Raw genomic sequence first — 20,768 nt, forward strand, 5'->3', positions numbered from 1 at the left:
GGTGGCCTGGGAGAGCCTGGCAAGGGCTTGGTGAAGCTGCGAGCGGAACAGGCGCTCGCGCAACCCCCTTCTCCAGCCGGGCAGAGCTCCATGCACTGACCTAGGGGGTATCCCGAATGTGCCAAGCCGCAGGAGCTGGGGAGCGGGCAGAGCGCCACATGGCTTGGCACTTTGGGGATTACCCCCTAGGTCAGTGAATGGCGCTCTTCCCGGCTGGAGAGGGGATTTGCCGGGCGGCTGCTCGTGGCCATGATTACCTCATGGCTGCTTTGCCCCTGAGGCTGTGCCCGGCACTTCGGGAGCCACTTCACAAGGGAGCAGCCGCCCGGCAACTCTCCCCTTCGGCCAGGCAGAACGCCACTCCCCAACCTAGCGGTATCCCGAAGGCAGCAAGCAACGTGAGCGCTCCCCCCCTCCTGCGACTTGGCGCTTTCGGAATAACGCTAGGTCAGTGAGCGGTGCTCTGCCTGGCTGGAGGGGGGGTTTATTTTCGGGGGTGGGCTTATATTTTTGCCCACGCGAAAAATGTGGCATGGGTTTAGTTTCGGGACAGGTGGTATTTTCGGGGAAACACGGTATGTATGTATGTAGACACATTTCTATTTGTTCCATCTTCCAAGTAATTAGGACTCAGCCTGTATTCTTCTGATGCATTACACAATCACAGTCCCATTCTTCAGAAAAATATATTCAGCTTATTTACATACAGGTGAAACTTGAAAAATTAGAATATCATGCAAAAGTTCATTTATTTCAGTAATGCAACTTAAAAGGTGAAACTAATATATGAGATAGACTCATTGCACGCAAAGCAAGATAGTTCAAACCGTGATTTGTCATAATTGTGATGATTATGCCTTACAGCTCATGAAAACCCCAAATCCACAATCTCAGAAAATTAGAATAGAAGTTGGATATCCCCAAAGTGCTGTATCAAAGCACATTAATAGAAAGTTATGTGGAAGGGAAAAGTGTGGAAGAAAAAGGTGCACAAGCAGCAGGGATGACCGCAGCCTGGAGAGGATTGTCAGGAAAAGGCCATTCAAAAGTGTTGGGAACTTTCACAAGGAGTGGACTGAGGCTGGAGTCAGTGCATCAAGAGCCACCACACACAGACGGATCCTGGACGTGGGCTTCAAATGTCGTATTCCTCTTGTCAAGCCGCTCCTGAATAACAAACGACATCAGAAGCGTCTTACTTGGGCTAAAGAAAAACAGACCTGGTCTGTTGCTCAGTGGCCCAAAGTCCTCTTTTCTGATGAGAGCAACTTTTGCATCTCATTTGGAAACCAAGGACCCAGAGTATGGAGGAAGAATGGAGAGGCACACACTGCAAGATGCTTGAAGTCCAGTGTGAAGTTTCCACAGTCTGTGTTGATTTGGGGAGCCATGTCATCTGCTGGTGTTGGTCCACTGTGCTTCATTAAGTCCAGGGTCAACTCAGCCGTCTACCAGGAGATTTTGGAGCACTTCATGCTTCCTTCTGCAGATGAAGGGGGATGCTGACTTCATTTTCCAGCAAGACCTGACACCTGCCCACACTGCCAAAAGTACCAAAACTTGGTTCAACCTGGGATTACTGTGCTTGATTGGCCAGCAAACTTGCCTGACTTGAACCCCATAGAGAGTCTATGGGGCATTGCCAAGAGAAAGATGAGAGACATGAGACTGAACAATGCAGAAGAGCTGAAGGCCGCTATTGAAGCATCCTGGTCTTCCATAACACCTCAGCAGTGCCACAGGCTGATAGCTTCCATGCCATACTGCATTGAGACAGTAATTGCTGCAAAAGGGGCCCAAACCAAGTACTGAGTACATAAGCATGCGTATACTTTTCAGAGGTCCGATATTGTTCCACGTACAATCCTTGTTTTATTGATTGCATGTAATATTCTAATTTTCTGAGATTGTGGATTTGGAGTTTTCATGAGCTGTAAGCCATAATCATCACAATTATGACAAATCACGGCTTGAACTACTGTATCTTGCTTTGCATGTAATGAGTCTTCTCTCATATATTAGTTTCACCTTTTAAGTTGCATTAGTGAAATAAATGAACTTTTGCACGATAGTCTAATTTTTCGAGTTTCACCTGTATGGTTGTTGTGTAATGTTGTGGGAGGGGAATTATGCAGCTGCTGACTCAATACTAAGATATGAATTCCTCACAGTTTTAATGCATGGATTGTTTTATTAGTGAAAAACATTCCAATTGCAGATAAAAAAACTGATTCAGTTCAGAAAAAACTAAGAAAGTTAAATTCCCAGGTTGGTGTTTTAGTGCAAAAAGGAAAGTCTCCCCTCAAATGACTGATTTAGATGGTAGTTTCAGCATTTACTCTTTGTGAAGTTTTTGATATTTATGATAATAGCTTAATTTGGTTCAGTTCTTACCCATGTGAGTACTGGGGTACTTGCTTAAGGTCAGCAATAATCATGCAATTCGCTTGGCATGTGGGAATTGCAGCGAAACAAGTAAACTACTGTACATAGGATATCTTGCTAAGATGTTGTATTGGAAGTATTTGGTTAAAATATAGAATCCATCAAAGGACAACAAGTATCAAAAGGCAACAAATAAGTCTGTTAATAAGTAATAGAAGCACTGAAGTGAAAAATGGGTGAAGTTTGGTTTGAATTTGATAGGTATCACATATGCTCAGTTACCTGTCTAATTTAGAGGAGAATTGATGTATTCTGTACTTCAAGCATAAATAAGTCATCTTTAATTATTTAATTTAATTAATTAGTTAACAAAACTTTTAGAGCACCTTTGTTAGTTGCTTGAATGTCTAATATGGATTCTTAAAAATTGGGGTAGCTTGGTGTTGTACAGAACATTCTAGTTCAAATATTGGCATGATTTGAGAGCAAAAATTATAAGAGAATTTAGGGAATTTGTCCCCTTTAACATCACTTGTCTTCTGAGATATTTGTTTTTACTTCTTTTTGACAATCTGGATTCTATTTCTCATCATGCCCAATTATGACCATGCTGGCTGTAATTTAGCATATTTGAAGGATGTCAGATTAGGAAAGGCTAATAAAAAGTGTTACTTTCCTTAGCTTGTGTCATATTTCCTAACTGATGCAACTTAATTAGGATTCCTTTCTTATGTAAGATACTTTTACAAAGATAATTTCTTCCCCCAAATTCAATGTCTCCTGATAGGAAAGTTGTAATGTTACAAAAAAGCATCTGGGACTCAAGCTGTTGAGCAGGTGTTCAGAAAAGGAAGATGAAGCAGCCTTGAGAAGCTTGGGGGTGGCTGCTTGCACACTTTTCTACTTTTGGTCATAAGCTGAATACCTTCTTTCATAATTATAAATATGCCATGTTAATCTTCTTAGAGTTGCCTTCTTAACAGAAGATAACAAAAGAAAGCACTTCTCTGTCTTGCTGGGGACACTCATATTTTAACACTCTGAGATAGTCAAAACATGCAAAAGGCGAGTTTAACATTCTTATCTGAGCTAGACTCAAGGACATAGTCTGGTAAGTGAATTCAGTCTGGCAGATGGCTTTCTTCTCGTCTAATTAAAATTTAGAGGGATAGGGGGAAAATAACCTAAATAAAAAGTGGTATACTTAATAATAAATATCAATAATAGTCCAAATCAAGAAAAGAGTTCTGCACCTGGAATGCAATCTTCTATTGTTTTTTAAAAAGGTAACAGTTTTACTTATCTGAACCTTTTGGCACTTCTGTCTGATATTATTCAGCAGATAGAAAACTGTAGTTCATTTCTGAAATTAGAAATTTTTACTTGACTAAGCCAAGTAAATTAATGTTATCACTGTTATACAGATATTTTGTATGTTTATAAATTGTTGGGTGTTAATGTAATCTATTACCCTAAGCAATAAATTATGCTTAATTATAGTCATAATGATATGAAACTTCCAGAGTTTTTGTTTCTTCTTTAGGTGGCTATATATTTCATCTTGTTTTCATTTCCTATCAGGGCATCTGAGATAGATGTTATTGGATGACACATCCAATACAGCCTTTCTAAAAGTAGTGCTTGATCAAACATAAAGCTTTTACAGTGAAGATTAAACTAAACCACAGTTCAAAAAAGCTTGCAGAATTTCCCAGTAGTAGTTGGTCGAAATCCAAAATATCAGCATTACATTTCCTGTACTATGCGTAAAGCCGAAACAAATACCCATATTGCTGCATTTATAAAAGGAAAACTATTAAATAATTTGGTGCTCTCCAGAAATTTCACTGCAAATTTTTTCACACTCAGCCAGCCCATTGTTGGTAGATTATGGTTTCTGAACACAGTGTTTCAGCACAGGTGATATATAGTGACACCTCCAAGGTCACTTCCAACTCTACTATTGTATTGTATTATTTAATTTATTCCTGCTTAATACAGCTTTTTGCTGAAATGTATACTCCAAAATTTTAAAAAGGGAACTTATGCAATCATTTAAAACATAACATCAATTAACAATAATACTTAAAAGCATCGCGTAGGAGATGCATCTTTACAGATTTTTGAGATATCAAGAGTGGGGAGTCAAATGCAGTTCTCCGCTAATTCATTCCATAGCTTGGGAGCAATGCAGGATGCTAACTGCTATGTGGCAGATAAACAAACCTCTGACAGTGAGAATATCTTTAAAAGGGGCCTCTTCTGTAGATAACACCAGGACAAGTTTCCAACAACAGAGGTGGTCCTCTTAGAGTCATGACCCAAGCCATTAAGGGCTTTAATATTACATTTTGTCTACTAAGCAACTGACATCCAAAACAGATCTTTCAGTACAAGCATAGCATGATTCCTATACATTGTAGCAATTAATATATTTGGGTTTATCACTAACTCTAACGTCCAGAAGCTTTTCAAAAGAAATCCTGTATAGAATGCATTGCATTATAATAATCAAGTCAGGGTGTACCCATTGCATAGTTGCAACCATATTTTGGCTAGAGAGTACCTTTGGTTTGAAAGGGGGCGGGGTAAAATAATCCATTTGGGTTAAAATTGAACATCCCTCCTTCAACAGAAGGGGAGGGATAAGAAACCATATATCTCCAGTTTACAACGGAGCCCAAGAAGATTCCACAACCAATTGCGCCCTCATTCAGGTGACTCTGAGGGCACAGATTAAACCCCCACGTGGTGTCAACAGCTCCAGGTGAGTGCCAGCAACCACATAACTGCAAAAAAAAAGCAATTATTCCATCCCCTACCATCACTGTATCAGAACCTATCCTTCCACCCCCTACCATTCAGTCTCAATTGTCAGTACCTATCTTTCCATCCCCCACACCATCAGAACTGATGAAGGCTCTTGGATGAGAAGTGAAATGTTGTCATCCTCAAGGGTGGGGGTGGGGTGGGGAAAACCCAGCCCAGTTACCTTTTGTAAAAAAAATAAAGCATCTTTGAGACAACCATTGCATAGATTACAGCGCATGTACTTCATTATGCCTATATGTTCCATGAGCTACACTGGCCCCCTATTTGTTTTCATGGCAATTTAAGGTACTGGTTATTACCTTTAAAGCCCTTCCTGGCCCAGGGTGGGTGGCTGGGGGAGGTACCTGAGGAATTAACTGGCTTCTATTGTTTCTCTCGGACCCATTTGTTCAGGCAGGTGGGGCATGTTGTGCGTCTGGTTAATCTGATGGAAACCAGGCAATGTGCCTTTTCCATAGCTGCTGTGTCTGAAGCACCATGCTGCTGGAGGTGGGGATGGCTCTGATCCTGTTTACCTTTTGGCTTGAGGATCTGGCTGCTTCCCCGAGCATGGAGGTCAGGAAAATAATTTAGCCCACATTGTTGGTATATGTCTGCAGAGATTCTCAATCATCCAGGCTGTGGTTGTCCTAAGGCTGCTTTTCAAAAGGCAACTCAACTTTCTTAGTTTTTTCTTGAAAATATTTTGCTTCTCATCCAAAAAGCTTCAAAACTGCAGAAGATTTTTGGATGAGAAGTGAAATGTTTTCAAGGGAAAAACTAAGAAAGTCCAGTTGCCTTTTGAAAAGCATGTTTGAGATTGCTGGAAATGTTTTTTCCAACATACACTTTGGTGTTTTTTTTAGTTTGTCATGATATGTATTTTTATATTGTGGTTTGAATGTGTATTAGCTGCCCAAAGTCGTGTTAGTGAGATAGGAACCCAATAATTAAACATTGTTAACTTGCCAAATCTAAGCAACTCAGAAAGAATCTGAGCTGCTTAGTAGCTATCTTTATGCAGTACACACACTGCAACAGGTACTACTTTCAAATCCAGTGATTTAAAATCCGGGAGTCCACTGTCACTCCCAGACAGTGGACATATGGTTTCAGGGGAAGAACAATCCTATCCGTATAAAACTGAACCTCTGCCCCAAGTCCAGATCCCTATTTATTAGCAGAACCTCAGTCTTATTCTCCCTAGTCCAGCACAGTATTAAACTTAACCAGTGTCTAAGGATACCAGTTATTTCTTTGAAGTTGGATGCTAAGGAACAATTAATCTTAATATCATCTGCATATTCCAAAACTTTAGATGTTCTCCCCAGTAGTTTCATGTGGCATTGCGTGTGGATTTATGCTTCTCCTTTTAGTACGCAAGTGAAATTAAAATCTTGACAGCTACGTTTGAATAGAGGAAGTGGATCCGTCACTTTGCTTCTGGGCAAAGTTGTATTTTTTGGAAGGACTCTTGACACACATTTTTGAATTTTACCTAAATCCAGAATTTAAATCTGGACCCACATCCATGTAAACTATGTAAACCTGAGAGATGTAAATATTCAGTTGTTTCTAGGGGAACACTGTCAATCCATTTTACAGAAGACAACAAAGAAATATATTTGGTGGACACCATTTTGGTGTCAAGACTCAATTTGCCCTTAATTACTTCAATGTTCAGAGTTCTGATCAACCTTTATGGTGATAGATAATATCCTAATGTATTTTTCTCACGGAATTCAAGCCTATAAACCTGCACCTCTAAGGCAGGTCTTAAGATTGCAGATTGATTTCCAAAGCATAGTAGATATTTAGCAGCCTAAAAAAATAAAAATCTTCAAGCAGGGAGGCCTTGAAATCTGAATAAGATTACACCCTGTCTCTTTGTCAGAGCTTTTTCATTCTGCAAAGCTGTGTGTCAGCAATAATTCAGCAGGCAACTTTTTTTCCTGTCAGGAATATTCATTCAGAAACTCAGCTGATGAGTTCCTGCAGTCATAAGATTGAAGGAACATTTTAAGGAAAAGATTTACAACCCTGGTTAGGAGTTACAACACTAATTCTGAAATTTTGATTTCAAATAAGATCAGTTGGCATTCATGCTCCAGCTTTTAACATACATGGTCAGTATTACAAATGGAATGAGCGTATGACACCCAACTCTCTTGCTCTAATAAGTACAGCTAACAAGAATTAAAGATACCTCAAAGGACTTAATGTAAATATGTGCACTTAATGCACATATTTGCAATGTTTCAAGTATGTTTCATTGCCTTTGGGTGGGGAAAAAGGGGGGATTTCTAGTATGAACTACTTTTAAAATAAAGCATCTAGCCAATTTAAACTGATGGAAACATTTTCAGAAATCAGATAAAGGCTGTTTGCAGTAAGTTATAACTGACTAATTTGCTCAGGAGAACAGAAGTATTTTCTTTAAGGTTGCACGTCATTGCAATTGCTTTTTAGAAGTTTCTAATTCTTTCTCCTATTATGTTTAGAGATAACAATCTACCTACATTTTTAAACGACTGTTTCCACTCCCTGTATCTGCGTATTTTAGTGGTTGAAAAATGGTTATGCTGTTTTCATTTATCCTAAGTTGTCCAATGTCTTATTTTTATTCCCCAAAACTAGTTCTCCATTTCTTAGATATTGATTCATGGCAATGAGCCAATGGGGAAACTTCTCTATGGCTAATGCTGTAATTCCTGAATTTGAATTTTTTTGCTAGAGCTTGACAGTGTTAGGGAGCCTTGATTGAAAATTCTTTTGCTATCTAGAGTCTTTGGACAATTTTTTAAGAAAGAGGATAGAGGATTGAATAGCCACTATATCAAATTAACTAGCGTGGCTGCCATTCATCACTGGAAACACAAGGCATAGTTTCTTTAGAATAAAAGACTAACTGGATTGTATGCTGACTGCTAAGATTCAGTTTGCTGTAAACCAGTGTTCAAGTAACTATAGTCTATGAGGGTTTATATTTCTGCACCTGTACTCAAGCTCTTGATGCTTAAAATTGGACTTAAAACTGTTTTCTTTGTTTCTGATCCCTTGCTATTAATTCCCACACCATCTTCATTTCATTTCATTTCATTTATTCGATTTATCTTGCATAATATGTTCTGCCTGATACATTTGACCTTCACATTCACAAGCTAAAAACTGTTATCTGCAGCCAGGTAGGGAAACCTGTAAAAAAAAAATTATCTGATTCTATTTAAGTTTTTTTTAGAGTTTTGATTTTGGCTAGTTTATTCACTTCTTCCAGAGATGGTATTCAGCCCAGTTTTTGCCCAGTTCGGCGAACCAGTAGCGATGGCTGGCTGGGCACACCCCCGAGCCAGTCCCCCTGTCGCCGGTTGCTCACCTCGCCTGCCTGGTCACCACTCACTCATGCTTTGTATACCGGCTCTCAAAGAGGTGGCGGCTGGCCACTGAAAAGTCATCTGGTCAGTGAAAAAGCTGCTGCCATCGCCGCCATTTTCTTTGTGCATGCACGTCCCATTGCCTTGAAGTCCAAGGCAATGGAATGCACATGTGTGAAGAAAATGGTGATGACAGCAGCTTTTTTGCCGACTGGAGGACTTTTCAGCGGCCTGCGGCAAACTGCTGCCTCTTTCTCAAAGAGGCAGCATTTGGGAGGCTGCTTTGCCTGCCAGCTGCTTCCTAGCAACGGTAGCTGTTTGGGGGCCACCAAAAACTCAGGTCTGGACCAGCTGCCATGGAAGAGAAGAAGAAGAATACTTTATTGTTATTGTACCCTAACACAGCATACCCATACAATGAAATTCACATAACACCCAGAGACCAGGCCCAACACATATGACAATTCCCAAACACACCGCCACCCACCAAAAATTCCCCACCCCTAAAGTTATGTTGAATATTATGCTTTTTCATGTCTCAGATCAATGTTTTCTGATTTCAAATACCTTCAGTCATTGTGCTTATGGGTGATGATGGGATTGCAGTTTAAAGTATATAGAAGCTTCTGGGTTGGAGAGATTGCTCTAGAAGCTCAGTTTGTAGACTACTTTTACAAAAGCATCTTGGCTAAAAATTCAAAACAACGCTTTGAAAAGAAAGAATATGGCATTCCAGACAAGCCAGCACAAGACTTTTGGTTTGCTAATTTGAAGTGTGCTTAGCCCTTGTTGTGACATGCCTATATTTGAGAAGAAATGCTATTATTTCCCTCAAGTCTCTCCTCATATAAACATATATTGCTTACATTGATAGTATACAAATGTTTTGAGTGGTTGTTTAAATATGTTCTTTCCAGAAGATGGAATGAAGGAAATAATAATTGGAGCTAGAGGATTTATCAATGCAGTTTTAAGGGAAGACTTTAAAAGAGAAAATGGATTTAGGTTGTTAACTCTTTCAAAAGACTATACCAATGTTACAGAATATCTTCTAAGTCTCAAAATCATCCATATTCTGAGAAACGAACAAAATTTTATTATGAAGAAAATAAGACTTGCAAACCAAACATACTTGCATTTTTAGTATCATATATTAAAGAAATGGGTACCATTTAGGATAATCTTATGCTTTGATGGATTACAAATTTATGAAAGTTTGGTTTAGTGATTTAAGGTGCTATTTCACAAATAGGCATCTCTGAATTCTAGTCCCCCCTTATGCATGATTGCTGGCTGGGTGACTTTGGGTCAGTCACTTTCTCTCTCAGCCCAATCCAACTCATAGGATTGTTGTTGAGTACTATATATGTTCGTCACCTTGAGCTACCTAGGTAATTTAGGTATAAGAGACAGATTAGGAAAATCATAAAAAAGCTTCATTACACTTTATTTACTTGTCCTGTTCAATGTTGTTCCAAATATACTAATATTTATATATTTGCAAAACGTAAAAAGACTAGCCACCTGCCAGTTATAGCTGCAATTTCAGAAAAAAAATAGATGAAATTAAGTGTAATTACGTTTAAAAGTTGAATTTTCCCTAACTTGGTATTGTCTAGATATGGTGGAATTAAAACTCCTATGATGGTGACATCAATAGAAATTATATGTAAGTTGTAGTCCAATACATTGAAGAGCAGGAGATTGGGAAATGTTGCATAAGATCTCCTATCCTGACAATTGTTTTTTTTCCCCAAAAATTTTATTGGTTTTTATACATTTATGGGGAAAGGTAAGGGGATATACAAAACATTTTGGCAGCTCCCACACTAGTGATAGAAATCGCTCCAAAACTCACAATTTTTACAATCTTAAAAACAAAATATAAAAGATAAGCAGAAGACAAAGTCTTATTCTGTATTGTCAACCATGTGTTCATTTCATTTTCCTTTGTCACTTTCTAGAATATCACCAATTACTGTTGTTTCAAATACTTTTATTTTTGTGACCTGAGCCTTTTCGATATTGCTCCTTCCTCCCTGTCTCCAGAGGGAGCCTCAGCCCCCCCTCCCTCTTATCTTGCACCTTGCTGTCTTTTCCACTACCTTCGCTGTGTTCATCCTCTAGCTGACAATTGTTGTTAGTTATGAAGTCGGGTCCAACCCATTGTGACCCCATGGACAACGTTCCTCCAGGCCTTCCTGTCCTCTACCATCTCCCAGAGTCCATTTAAACTCATGCCAACTGCTTCAGTGACTCTATCCAGCCACCTCATTCTCTGTCGTCCCATTCTTCTTTTATCCTCAATCTTTCCCAGCATTAGGCTCTTCTCCAGTGAGTCCTTCTTTCTCATTAGGTGGCCAAACTATTTGAGTTTCATCTTCAGGATCTGGCCTTCTAAGTAGCAGTCAGGGTTGATCTCCTCTGGGACTGACCGGTTTGATTGTCTTGCAGTCCAAGGGACTCGCAGGAGTCTTCTCCAGTACCATAATTCAAAGGCCTCAATTCTTTGGCACTCAGCCTTTCTTATGGTCCAACTTTCACAGCCATACATCACAACTGGAAAAAACATAGCCTTGACAATATGCACTTTTGTTGGCAGTCCTGACAATACTGACAATACTTTCTATAATTATTACAGTACTTCTAAGAACTTTTGTCAACATCTGAAAATGTTGCAAATTAAACCCTCTGTGTTGGATGTGCTTTGAATGTTAAATTATTTGGGGCTGTAAATTAGATTAGGACGTTGAAAAGCATTCTGTAAGAAAAAATGCCAAACCATTTCCTACCGTTCCTAAAAAAACACAAGAACATAATTGTGGAGTCACCAGGAATCAAGCTTGATTTAGAGGCTACAGCATTCTTTTAAGTACAGTTCATGCTCACGTGTTGCATAATGGAAGCATATAAGATACATATGCAATCTTGATCATATACTCTTTATTTACATTTTGCAATTAGAAAAGTGAAGGGCTTCCTTAAAGTTGCACAGCAAGTTGTGCACAAATGTAGGAACTGAACTCAGCTTCCTTCCCTATGTCTAAGAGTTACTGAACTGGATGTTAGTTGGATGGTGTACTGGTAAGTTGAACTCTAGGCATGTAGTTGAATCATTTGTTTCCATATTTGCTCGGTCAAAAGATATCCAGACCACTTGAAGAATACTTCCTTGTTGCCACAAGAACACTTTACAAAAATATTTGTAAACTTTAGAAAAGAGAGGAAAGACTACTTGAAATATAAACGGTGACTTTTTTTCAAAAAAACAACAACAGATTTTCCTCTCTATGATTTCTGCAGCCTGCCTTTTGTGCAGAGCTGTAATTTTTCTATTTTTATAAGCTGGGCTGCAATTGTGGGTTCAGCTAAGCACACACTTGGTTTATGCATAGCCGTTTTCTCTCTTTCCCTCTGTTGTTTGCACTGAAATCCTAGAGTACAAAGTTGCAGTGTTGGCAACTAGATATGAAGACATAATACATCTGAACTGCTTTATAATTATTTAATGTATCAGAAGGATCTTTAAATATTGTAGTTTTAATTTTTAATTTAATAGTCTGTCTGCTAACTGGGATTTTAATAATGGGATGTAAATAAAATAAAATGCTGTACTGCCTAAGCTTTTATAAATTGCTCATCTACGCTTTAGTAATCACTCTGTTGTGAAGCCCCTTCAACCAATCTTTTAATGGGTGGTGCAATTATTGTTAGATATTAGCATATATCGTGGCAAGTCTCCCCTCTGGTCTGCTGCTACAGCGGGAAACAGGTATCGCTCTGATTGGTCGAGGGGCGTACCCGATCCCTATAAAAGGGGAACCCTCCGACCACAGAGCAAGCTGGATCACTACTACTATTAACAAAGAGCTGATAAGTCACTTCGTGTCCGCAGTCTGTCCTCTCGCTGCCCAGATCTAACATTGGCGACGAAGGTGGGATCGAGAGGCAGATAGGACGAAGAACGCTACCTCCAGAATCTCCGGATTTGATCCAGCCCAGGAATTCGGCAGAAATTCCGGCAGCCATCTCAGATCATCGCAGCGCGGCAAATTCAAACAGAGAAGATGGCGATGCATGCTCCCCCCACTCCTTTCGACCCAGCAAACGACGAATGGGAAGCCTTCATGATTCGTTTCGAGTGTTTCCTCGAAGCGAACGAATACACGGGGATCACCGACGCGAGGAAGAAAAGCATCTTCCTCGGCTACTGCGGAAAGGAAGTCTTCAATACGGCCAGAGACCTCACCGCGCCTACTCCAATACAGGCAGTATCGTGGACGGCGTTGCAACAGGCCCTGCAAACTCATTACGCGCCAAAACCTTCCCGCCATGTCTGCCGCAAGGAATTCAACATGAGGAACCAGAAGGCGGGAGAATCCATAAATCAATATGTTGCAGCCCTACGAAAAGCAGCAACTCACTGCGAGTTCAGGGATCTGGACGAGCACATCTTAGCGCAGCTCATCTGTGGGTTAAGAGACATTTCACTACAAAAGAAGCTGTTGGCAAACCCGAATTTAACCCTACAGATAGCGCTAAATGAAGCAAGAGCGTCAGAGTCAGCGGAGAAATCATCGGTGACCATACAACGAGGGGCCAACGTAAACCAGCCAGCACCAAGACAAACCAGAGTACACTACGAGGACACAAGCCCTGACTACGTGAATCCCGAGTTCGAGGACAGTCACATGATGCAGAGCAGTCACTTGAGGCCTGGGGGGAGACCCGGATCCCGCTTGCCGCCCTGCGCAAGTTGCGGAGGGAATCACCCCAGGTCTACTTGTAGGTTCAGGAACGTTGTTTGTTCGCACTGCAACAAACTTGGGCACATCGCACGAGTGTGCCGGAGCGGAGTCCCTGCCTCATGGCAGCCACCCATGTACCGCCAACAGAAGCCCAACCCAGGGGCTTGGCGAAATCAGAAAGGGCGCCCAGAGAGAAATCCACAAGTGTATACCCAGAGAGAAAATTCCCAAAGAGCTGAGCGAGCGTATCCCCAGAGAGATTACTCACAAGGAGCTGAGCGAGCGTATCCCCAGAGAGAATACACACAAAGAGCTGAAAGAGCGTTCTATCAAGACGCTCAACGAGAGTATTTTCAGGATGTAGACGATGAGATAGAGTTGACCCAGAGAGAGGAGTTACGAACGTATCTCACCACAATACATCAGGTCCGCCCTAAGCGGCCAAAAAGGCTGAGAGCCACAGTCCTCTTGGAGGGCTCACCTTGCGAGCTAGAAGTTGACACAGGATCGACCCTGACGATTATTTCATGGGCATCCATGAAACAGGCTATTCCTAGCCTCAGAAAGAGCCAACTACGCGCTCCAGATGTCCTGCTACGAGACTACCAGGGGAACCAAGTCCCCATCGTGGGCCAAGGCACATTCCAAATCCGTTTCAAGGACATCGAAGCCCAGCTGCCCATGACCATCGCCAGCGCGCCATTACAGAACCTTCTGGGGCTTGATTGGTTTGAAGCCCTGGGGTTAGAAGTCACCGGAATCAACGCCGTGAGAAACAGCAGCGCTGAACAGATTTTTAAGGAGTTCGAGGATGTGTTCAGCCCCGGTCTTGGTAAGTATGTGGGTAAACCAATATCATTCAATTTAGACCCCAAAGTGGCGCCAATCCGACTTAAACCGAGACGAGTGCCTTTTGCACTCCGCCCAAAAATAGATAAGGAAATAGATAAGTTAGTGGAGCAAGGAATACTTGAGCCGGTGGATCACGCGCGCTGGGAAACACCCATCGTGACCCCAGTCAAACCAGACGGATCAGTCCGCATCTGCGTGGACTATAAATGCACAATTAATGTCGCGCTACAACAGAGCGCATATCCTGTGCCTGTAGTACAGCACTTATTGCACTCGTTGGGGCCAGGAAAGGTATTTGCTAAATTAGACATGGCACAAGCTTACCAGCAACTGCCAGTGGATAGCGCCACAGCGGAGGCCCAAACTATAGTGACGCATAGAGGAGCATTCAAATGCAACCGGCTACAATTCGGCGTGAGCATTGCCCCAGGATTGTTCCAGAGCGTCATGGAACGACTTTTGCAAGGGATACCGGGAGTCGTCCCCTATTTTGACGACATCTTGGTGTCCGCTGCAAATGAGGAGCAATTAAATAAAAGAGTCAGAACTGTTTTGGCCAGAATCAGAGAAAAGGGTCTCCGCCTAAAAAAGGAAAAATGCCAAATTAACATGCCTAGCGTAGAATTCCTGGGTTATAGAATCGATGGTCAGGGAATACACCCCACTTCAAAGAAAATTAAGGCGATCCAGGACGCCCCCACACCACGGAATCAGACCGAGTTGCAGGCCTTCCTCGGACTACTTAACTTCTACAGCGTTTTTCTGAGGCAGAAGGCGACCGTTGCTGAGCCACTACACCGTCTACTCCAGAGGAACGCACCATGGAAATGGGGACGATCCGAAGCTGCAGCTTTCGCCGGGGTAAAGCGCCTGCTCACCACTGACTCACTGCTTGTCCAATACAGCCAGACCCTACCGCTGGTATTGACCTGCGACCCATCACCCTTCGGAGTTGGAGCAGTCCTCAGCCACAGGATGCCCGACGGAAAAGAAGCGCCCATCGCTTTCTACTCCAGGACTCTTTCATCGGCCGAAAGGAATTACAGCCAAATGGACAGGGAAGCGCTGGCTGCTGTAGCTGGAGTAAAACGTTTCCACGAATACCTCTACGGCCGCGATTTTGAACTAATTACAGATCACAAACCGTTGTTGGGACTTTTGGCGGGAAACCTCCCCACTCCGGTCTCCCTTTCCCCACGCATGACCAGGTGGACTGTTTTCCTGGCTGCGTACTCATACAAATTGATTCATCGACCGGGCTCCACTCTCGGACACGCAGACGCACTCAGCCGTTGCCCATTACCTGACATTCTGCCAGACCCCACTCCAGAAGTACCGGTATTGCTCATTGACTGTTTGGACTCTGGACCGGTTTCTTCATACGACGTTGCAAGGTTCTCCTCTAAAGACAATTTAATAAAGCAAGTTCAAACTTGGGTTTGGAGGGGGTGGCCGAAGGGAAACGTGGGCCCGGAATTCAAAGTGTTTTGGTCAAAACGGGACGAACTCTCAGTGTTGCAAGGTTGTTTATTGTGGGGGGATCGAGTTGTTATTCCGTATGCGTTACGTAGGAATGTATTAGATGCTTTACATGTGGGTCATCCGGGGATTGTTAGGATGAAGGCGTTAGCAAGAAGTTACGTTTGGTGGCCAAACATGGACAAAGAAATAGAGGAGTGGGTGGCCACTTGCGACCCATGCCAGGAATCGAGACCAGCACCCCCGGAAGCGCCCGCCACAGAATGGGAGAAACCTAAAGCACCCTGGTCGCGAATACACATCGACTTCGCAGGACCATTCCAAGGTCAGACTTTCCTTATAGTTGTGGATGCATACTCAAAATGGCTAGAAGTAGTCCTAATGACTTCAACCACGGCAGAGGCAGTCATTAAGGTTCTACGGCGACTTTTCGCCACCCATGGCCTGCCCGACCTCCTGGTCTCCAATAACGGGCCCCAGTTCACGGCCATGCAATTTGAGACATATCTAGCAGGTCAGGGAATTCGGCACGCCCTCGTCGCGCCATTCCATCCGGCATCAAATGGACAGGCGGAGAGAATGGTACGATTCGCAAAAGAGGCCCTCGCTAGGATGGGTCCAGGTGATTGGCAAACACGCATTGATCATTACCTTTTAATTCAGCATATCACCCCAAGTGCAACGACGGGTAGGAGCCCCGCTGAACTACTCATGGGCCGCCATCTACGGTCTCACCTGGACCGTCTTCACCCAAATTACTCTGCCACAGCTCCCCCAGACTCCACAAGCAAAATTCGGTCGTTTAGCATAGGGGATTCAGTATACGCCCACAACTATGCAGGGGGAACATTGTGGATGCCGGCAAAGGTCATTGGCATCACGGGTCCACGATCGTATCTGCTGGAACTGGAAGATGGGCGGAACTGGAAAAGGCACATCGATCAACTTCGGGGTCGCCTAGCGCACTCAGACCTTCGAAACGAAGACGAGATTTTCCTGCCTACAGAAAGTCAGCCACGCGAGAGCCCCATCATAGAAAACTACGACGCCTGCGAACCAAGCTCAGAACAAGAAAGCACGCACGAAGCAGAGCAAACCCCAGGCAACGCAACCGAGCAGACTCCGGAACGCCCTAGCAACGAGGGTACGAAACCTCCCAAACGTGGAACGGGAAAAGCAGCCGATCCGGAAACCATTTCTGACCAACCAGAACCACGACGTTCCTCCCGAGTAAGGCAACCCCCAACATACCTAAAAGACTATGTTACCTACAGCAACGTTCCGTCTAGGAGGGGAGGGGTGTTAGATATTAGCATATATCGTGGCAAGTCTCCCCTCTGGTCCGCTGCTACAGCGGGAAACAGGTATCGCTCTGATTGGTCGAGGGGCGTACCCGATCCCTATAAAAGGGGAACCCTCCGACCACAGAGCAAGCTGGATCACTACTACTATTAACAAAGAGCTGATAAGTCACTTCGTGTCCGCAGTCTGTCCTCTCGCTGCCCAGATCTAACAATTATTACAGGTAAATAAGATTTGCTGCATTTATTTTTACCTTCTTGACCTATTTATTTTCTTTACTGTTATAAGACAGTAGTGAAAATAAGGGAGTCAATGGAAGCTACTTTGTCTATTTTTAGTTTTGGACAGTAAAAGAAGTGGCAGATCCCTAAAGGTCTAAGCAGGAAATAAATCATTAACCATGGTTTTCAATGAGATACCATAAGAGATCTTGAAAGTTGCCTGATTTAAACCAGCCAAACTCTATTTGCAGACTTGTGCTATATTACTTGAACAAATTCAATAATGATTTTGTGTTGCCTACAACCTGGAAATCAAGTTTGATTCCTGCTGACTTCACAATTATGTTCTTGCATTTTTTTGTATATGTTTTAAGCTGTTTTTTTCCTGTATTGTATCTTCTAAACATTATGAAGTTTCAGGAATTCCAGCATTCACTCAGACTTAATATCTTTAGAAGGTGATAAAGACTGAACATAAAATGGGGACCTTTTCATACTCAGAGGCTAGACCAGTGATGGCTAACCCTTTTCTAGAGGTAAACCCCCCCCACCTGCGCATGCGCGAGCCACCCCTTCCCCTGCGCATTTTCATTCTTCCCAGGCTCCAGACGCTTTCCTTTTTAAAAAAAAAAAAAGATGTTATAACAAAATTTACAATATAGGGTATTACAGCAATAGGAGAAAGTTTAAGTCTTTGTAATTCACGTGGATGCTCTTAACCCAGTGCTTTGTGAAACAAAGGTCAACCATTTGATTCGTATCAATTCATAAAATATCTCTTGTGGCACTCCATGCTACCTTGAATTTTTAAAACAATTTAAGCAATAATTACAGAATTTTGATGGAAGAGTAAGTTGAGCCTTCTTCTGCAGGTTATCTGATTTAAGGCTTCCAATTAGCATTGGTGGGTATAGTATATTTTCCTTAGAAGCAGGTGTTAAACTGCTTAAACACCTTTAAAAGTAAAATAATTTGCAGGAGGGTAAAATAATGGAATCTTGCCCATCACGATCTGTTGATGAATTGTGTAAGTATGGTACTGTTTTATGCCTATACATTTTAGGATGAGTAGCATTTTTTTTGAAAATATAAACTTGTTCTTGAATAATCCTTTTAAATCTTTCCTCTCTTCTCCCCGGTAGGTGCTTTTATTGTGTGCTGGACTCCTGGACTTGTTGTACTACTCCTTGATGGTTTGAATTGCACTCATTGTGAGGTTCAGAATGTGAAAAGGTGGTTCCTTCTCCTAGCTCTGCTGAACTCTATCATGAATCCAATAATTTATTCTTACAAAGACGACGAGATGTCAAATACTATGAGGCGCATGATTTGTTGCTCATTTGAGGAGAGAAGCCAGGAGCGTCGGTCTTCGAGGATCCCCTCTGCAGTGCTCGGCAGAAGCATAGATTCCTCTAGCCAGTACTTGGAAAATGGCATTAGTCAAGTGACTATCAGTGGCAAAGAAAATACATGAATTCTCCCCCTCCTCCAAATGGGGACTGCGCCGGGGGTAGGCCACAATCCAAATGATCTCTGAACCACCTGAGATCACTGAACCCTGAAACCACAGAAGAATATGTTCTCTGTACCAAAACCCAGATCCCAGGGTTACCTGACATCTTTGTAAATAATTACTGGATGAGAAAAAATGTACTTGAAGGGATATGAAAGAATAGAAGGAGTGGCTTCAACTCTGCAGTGTTCCTTTTAAGTCTGGAAACAGTACAAGCAGCATTATGGAGTCTCCTTCCTCAGATGTCTAGGCAGTGGTGAGATGTCACTGTGCCAGGGCTGCACCTTAACAGCCAATTGTGGCGAGGTGACAGGTCAGCTTCTCAGTAGACGGGAGGCAGGTCCTCATCCTCAAGTGAGGCTTTATTTTTACATCTTTTGAGGGCTGCCATTCCCAGCTACATTTTTGGTGCCTGGCACAAAAGTACCTCAGTTGCCAAACATCAGATTCTCTCTCAGTGCTCAGCGCTTCCTTCTGACAAACATCTGTTCAGAATTGGGCATTAAGCAAATACTCCAAAGGAATGAGTGCTGTTCTGCCACCCCAACAAAGCAGCTGGCTAGGTCTGTGGTGCCAAGTATGGCGTTTTAGTGGCCCCAGCAAGTAGGAGAAGACACTCTGGTGGCAAAATGGATTGCACCACCATTGCAGACTTGGGGTTGTTCCCTTTTAGTAAAAAGACACACAGGTAACCAGCTATTAGGGTATAATATAAACAAGCTTCTCCACGATGTTCCAGTTCTTTACATGAAGGGCTTTATCTTTTATGACTATCATTTCTGTAATAGAGAATACTCAAGTCAGTTTTGCTACCTCTCTTCTGTCTGAAGTGGTACAGCCCAGACACCGATTTCTTTCTTTGGGAAAGAGCTAGGTCAGAATTAGTTTGGTTATTCAGAATGGCTTTTAAATTGTTTGCTTTAGGTAGCAGCCTACAGCTGCTCTGAACTCAGTGGGACTTGCTTCTGAGTAAATATAGTCGGCTGTTTAGTTTTATAAGTGGAACATTGTACGTGTTCTGCAATTAAGCATTTTAATAAAGATTTTTCAGGCTGTAAATGTGAGCTGTAGAACCTGCACTTGCCCTTTATCTGCTATATAACCACCCCACCCCCGGTCTCTATAAAGTAGTAGTTTCTACGAATGGCATTTTCTGCTCCAGAGGGGCAATATTTAGTTGCATTCCAATTTTTTTTAGAGCATGCTAAAATCCTCACAATAAGTTATTCTATGCACATGTAGCCCCCATTCCATGTTAATAGGCCTAAAATTATTAGCATCTGTTTTAATTGGAGTGAACCTATTGTGGTATATTGTTAAAAATATAAAGGATTCTGCCTCACAATCATTTATGTACATGCAACCCCGTGTATTGCTAACAGAAGAACATTAGACATTTTGTTAGTAAACTGAATGTCTTGAATGCATGTGAATTATCAGTATAGTGAAGGTAGCATGTTATAACCAGATGAAAAAGAAAAAAAAGGCAACAATATTTATCAGCTGTATTTGATACAAGTAATCTTTTCAGGTTAGCATAAGATCCTGGAAAGATTTCTGCAAAAGCATGAATTTGTATATACTTTTATTACAATATTTTAATTTTAAAAAATCTTAATATGTACAGATTGCTTTTCATACGTTACTTTTTAAATGGTTTAATGCCTGTGGAAAGTATGAAGAAAAGGATTATCTAGTGTTTAAAATAAATGCTTTGTATTTGTTTTTGATCACCTCAAGTTACTGTTTTTTTTTAAAAGAAGAAATATTGAATGTCTAATCACACATTATATTAATCTCATTATTGGAATCATGTTTATTTAATCACATGTGATGAATGGGTAATGATGGATAGTTTCTATTGAGGGGTGCTTTATGCTTTCTTTTTAATGCTGCAATTGTCTTTTAAAAATCCTGCCTGCAACTAAAAAAAACAATCACTAAGATTATGTATGGTTAAGTTCCAAAAAGTTGACCAAACTGTTCCCATTAAAAAAAGGACAAGTAACAGCCACTTTTCAAGGTGAGGGGAAAATACTGCTTGTTATTTATACAGTATGTACTCATTTATTCTGTAACATGAATA

The 20,768-nt window shown here is 41.8% G+C and overlaps 1 protein-coding gene across 1 annotated transcript in view; it reads left to right on the forward strand.

The window, feature by feature from the left end:
• LPAR3 (lysophosphatidic acid receptor 3) overlaps positions 1-20,417 on the forward strand; it is a 38,897-nt gene extending 18,480 nt beyond the window's left edge. The window contains exon 3 of the mRNA XM_081949600.1: positions 18,312-20,417. Coding sequence (XP_081805726.1) covers positions 18,312-18,643 — 332 coding nt within the window. The 3' untranslated portion in view covers positions 18,644-20,417. The remainder of the gene's footprint in view (positions 1-18,311) is intronic.
• The last annotated feature ends 351 nt before the right edge of the window (positions 20,418-20,768 follow it).

Source organism: Natrix helvetica (assembly GCF_964273705.1).
Source record: "Natrix helvetica genome assembly, chromosome: 3".
NCBI lineage: Eukaryota > Metazoa > Chordata > Lepidosauria > Squamata > Natricidae > Natrix > Natrix helvetica.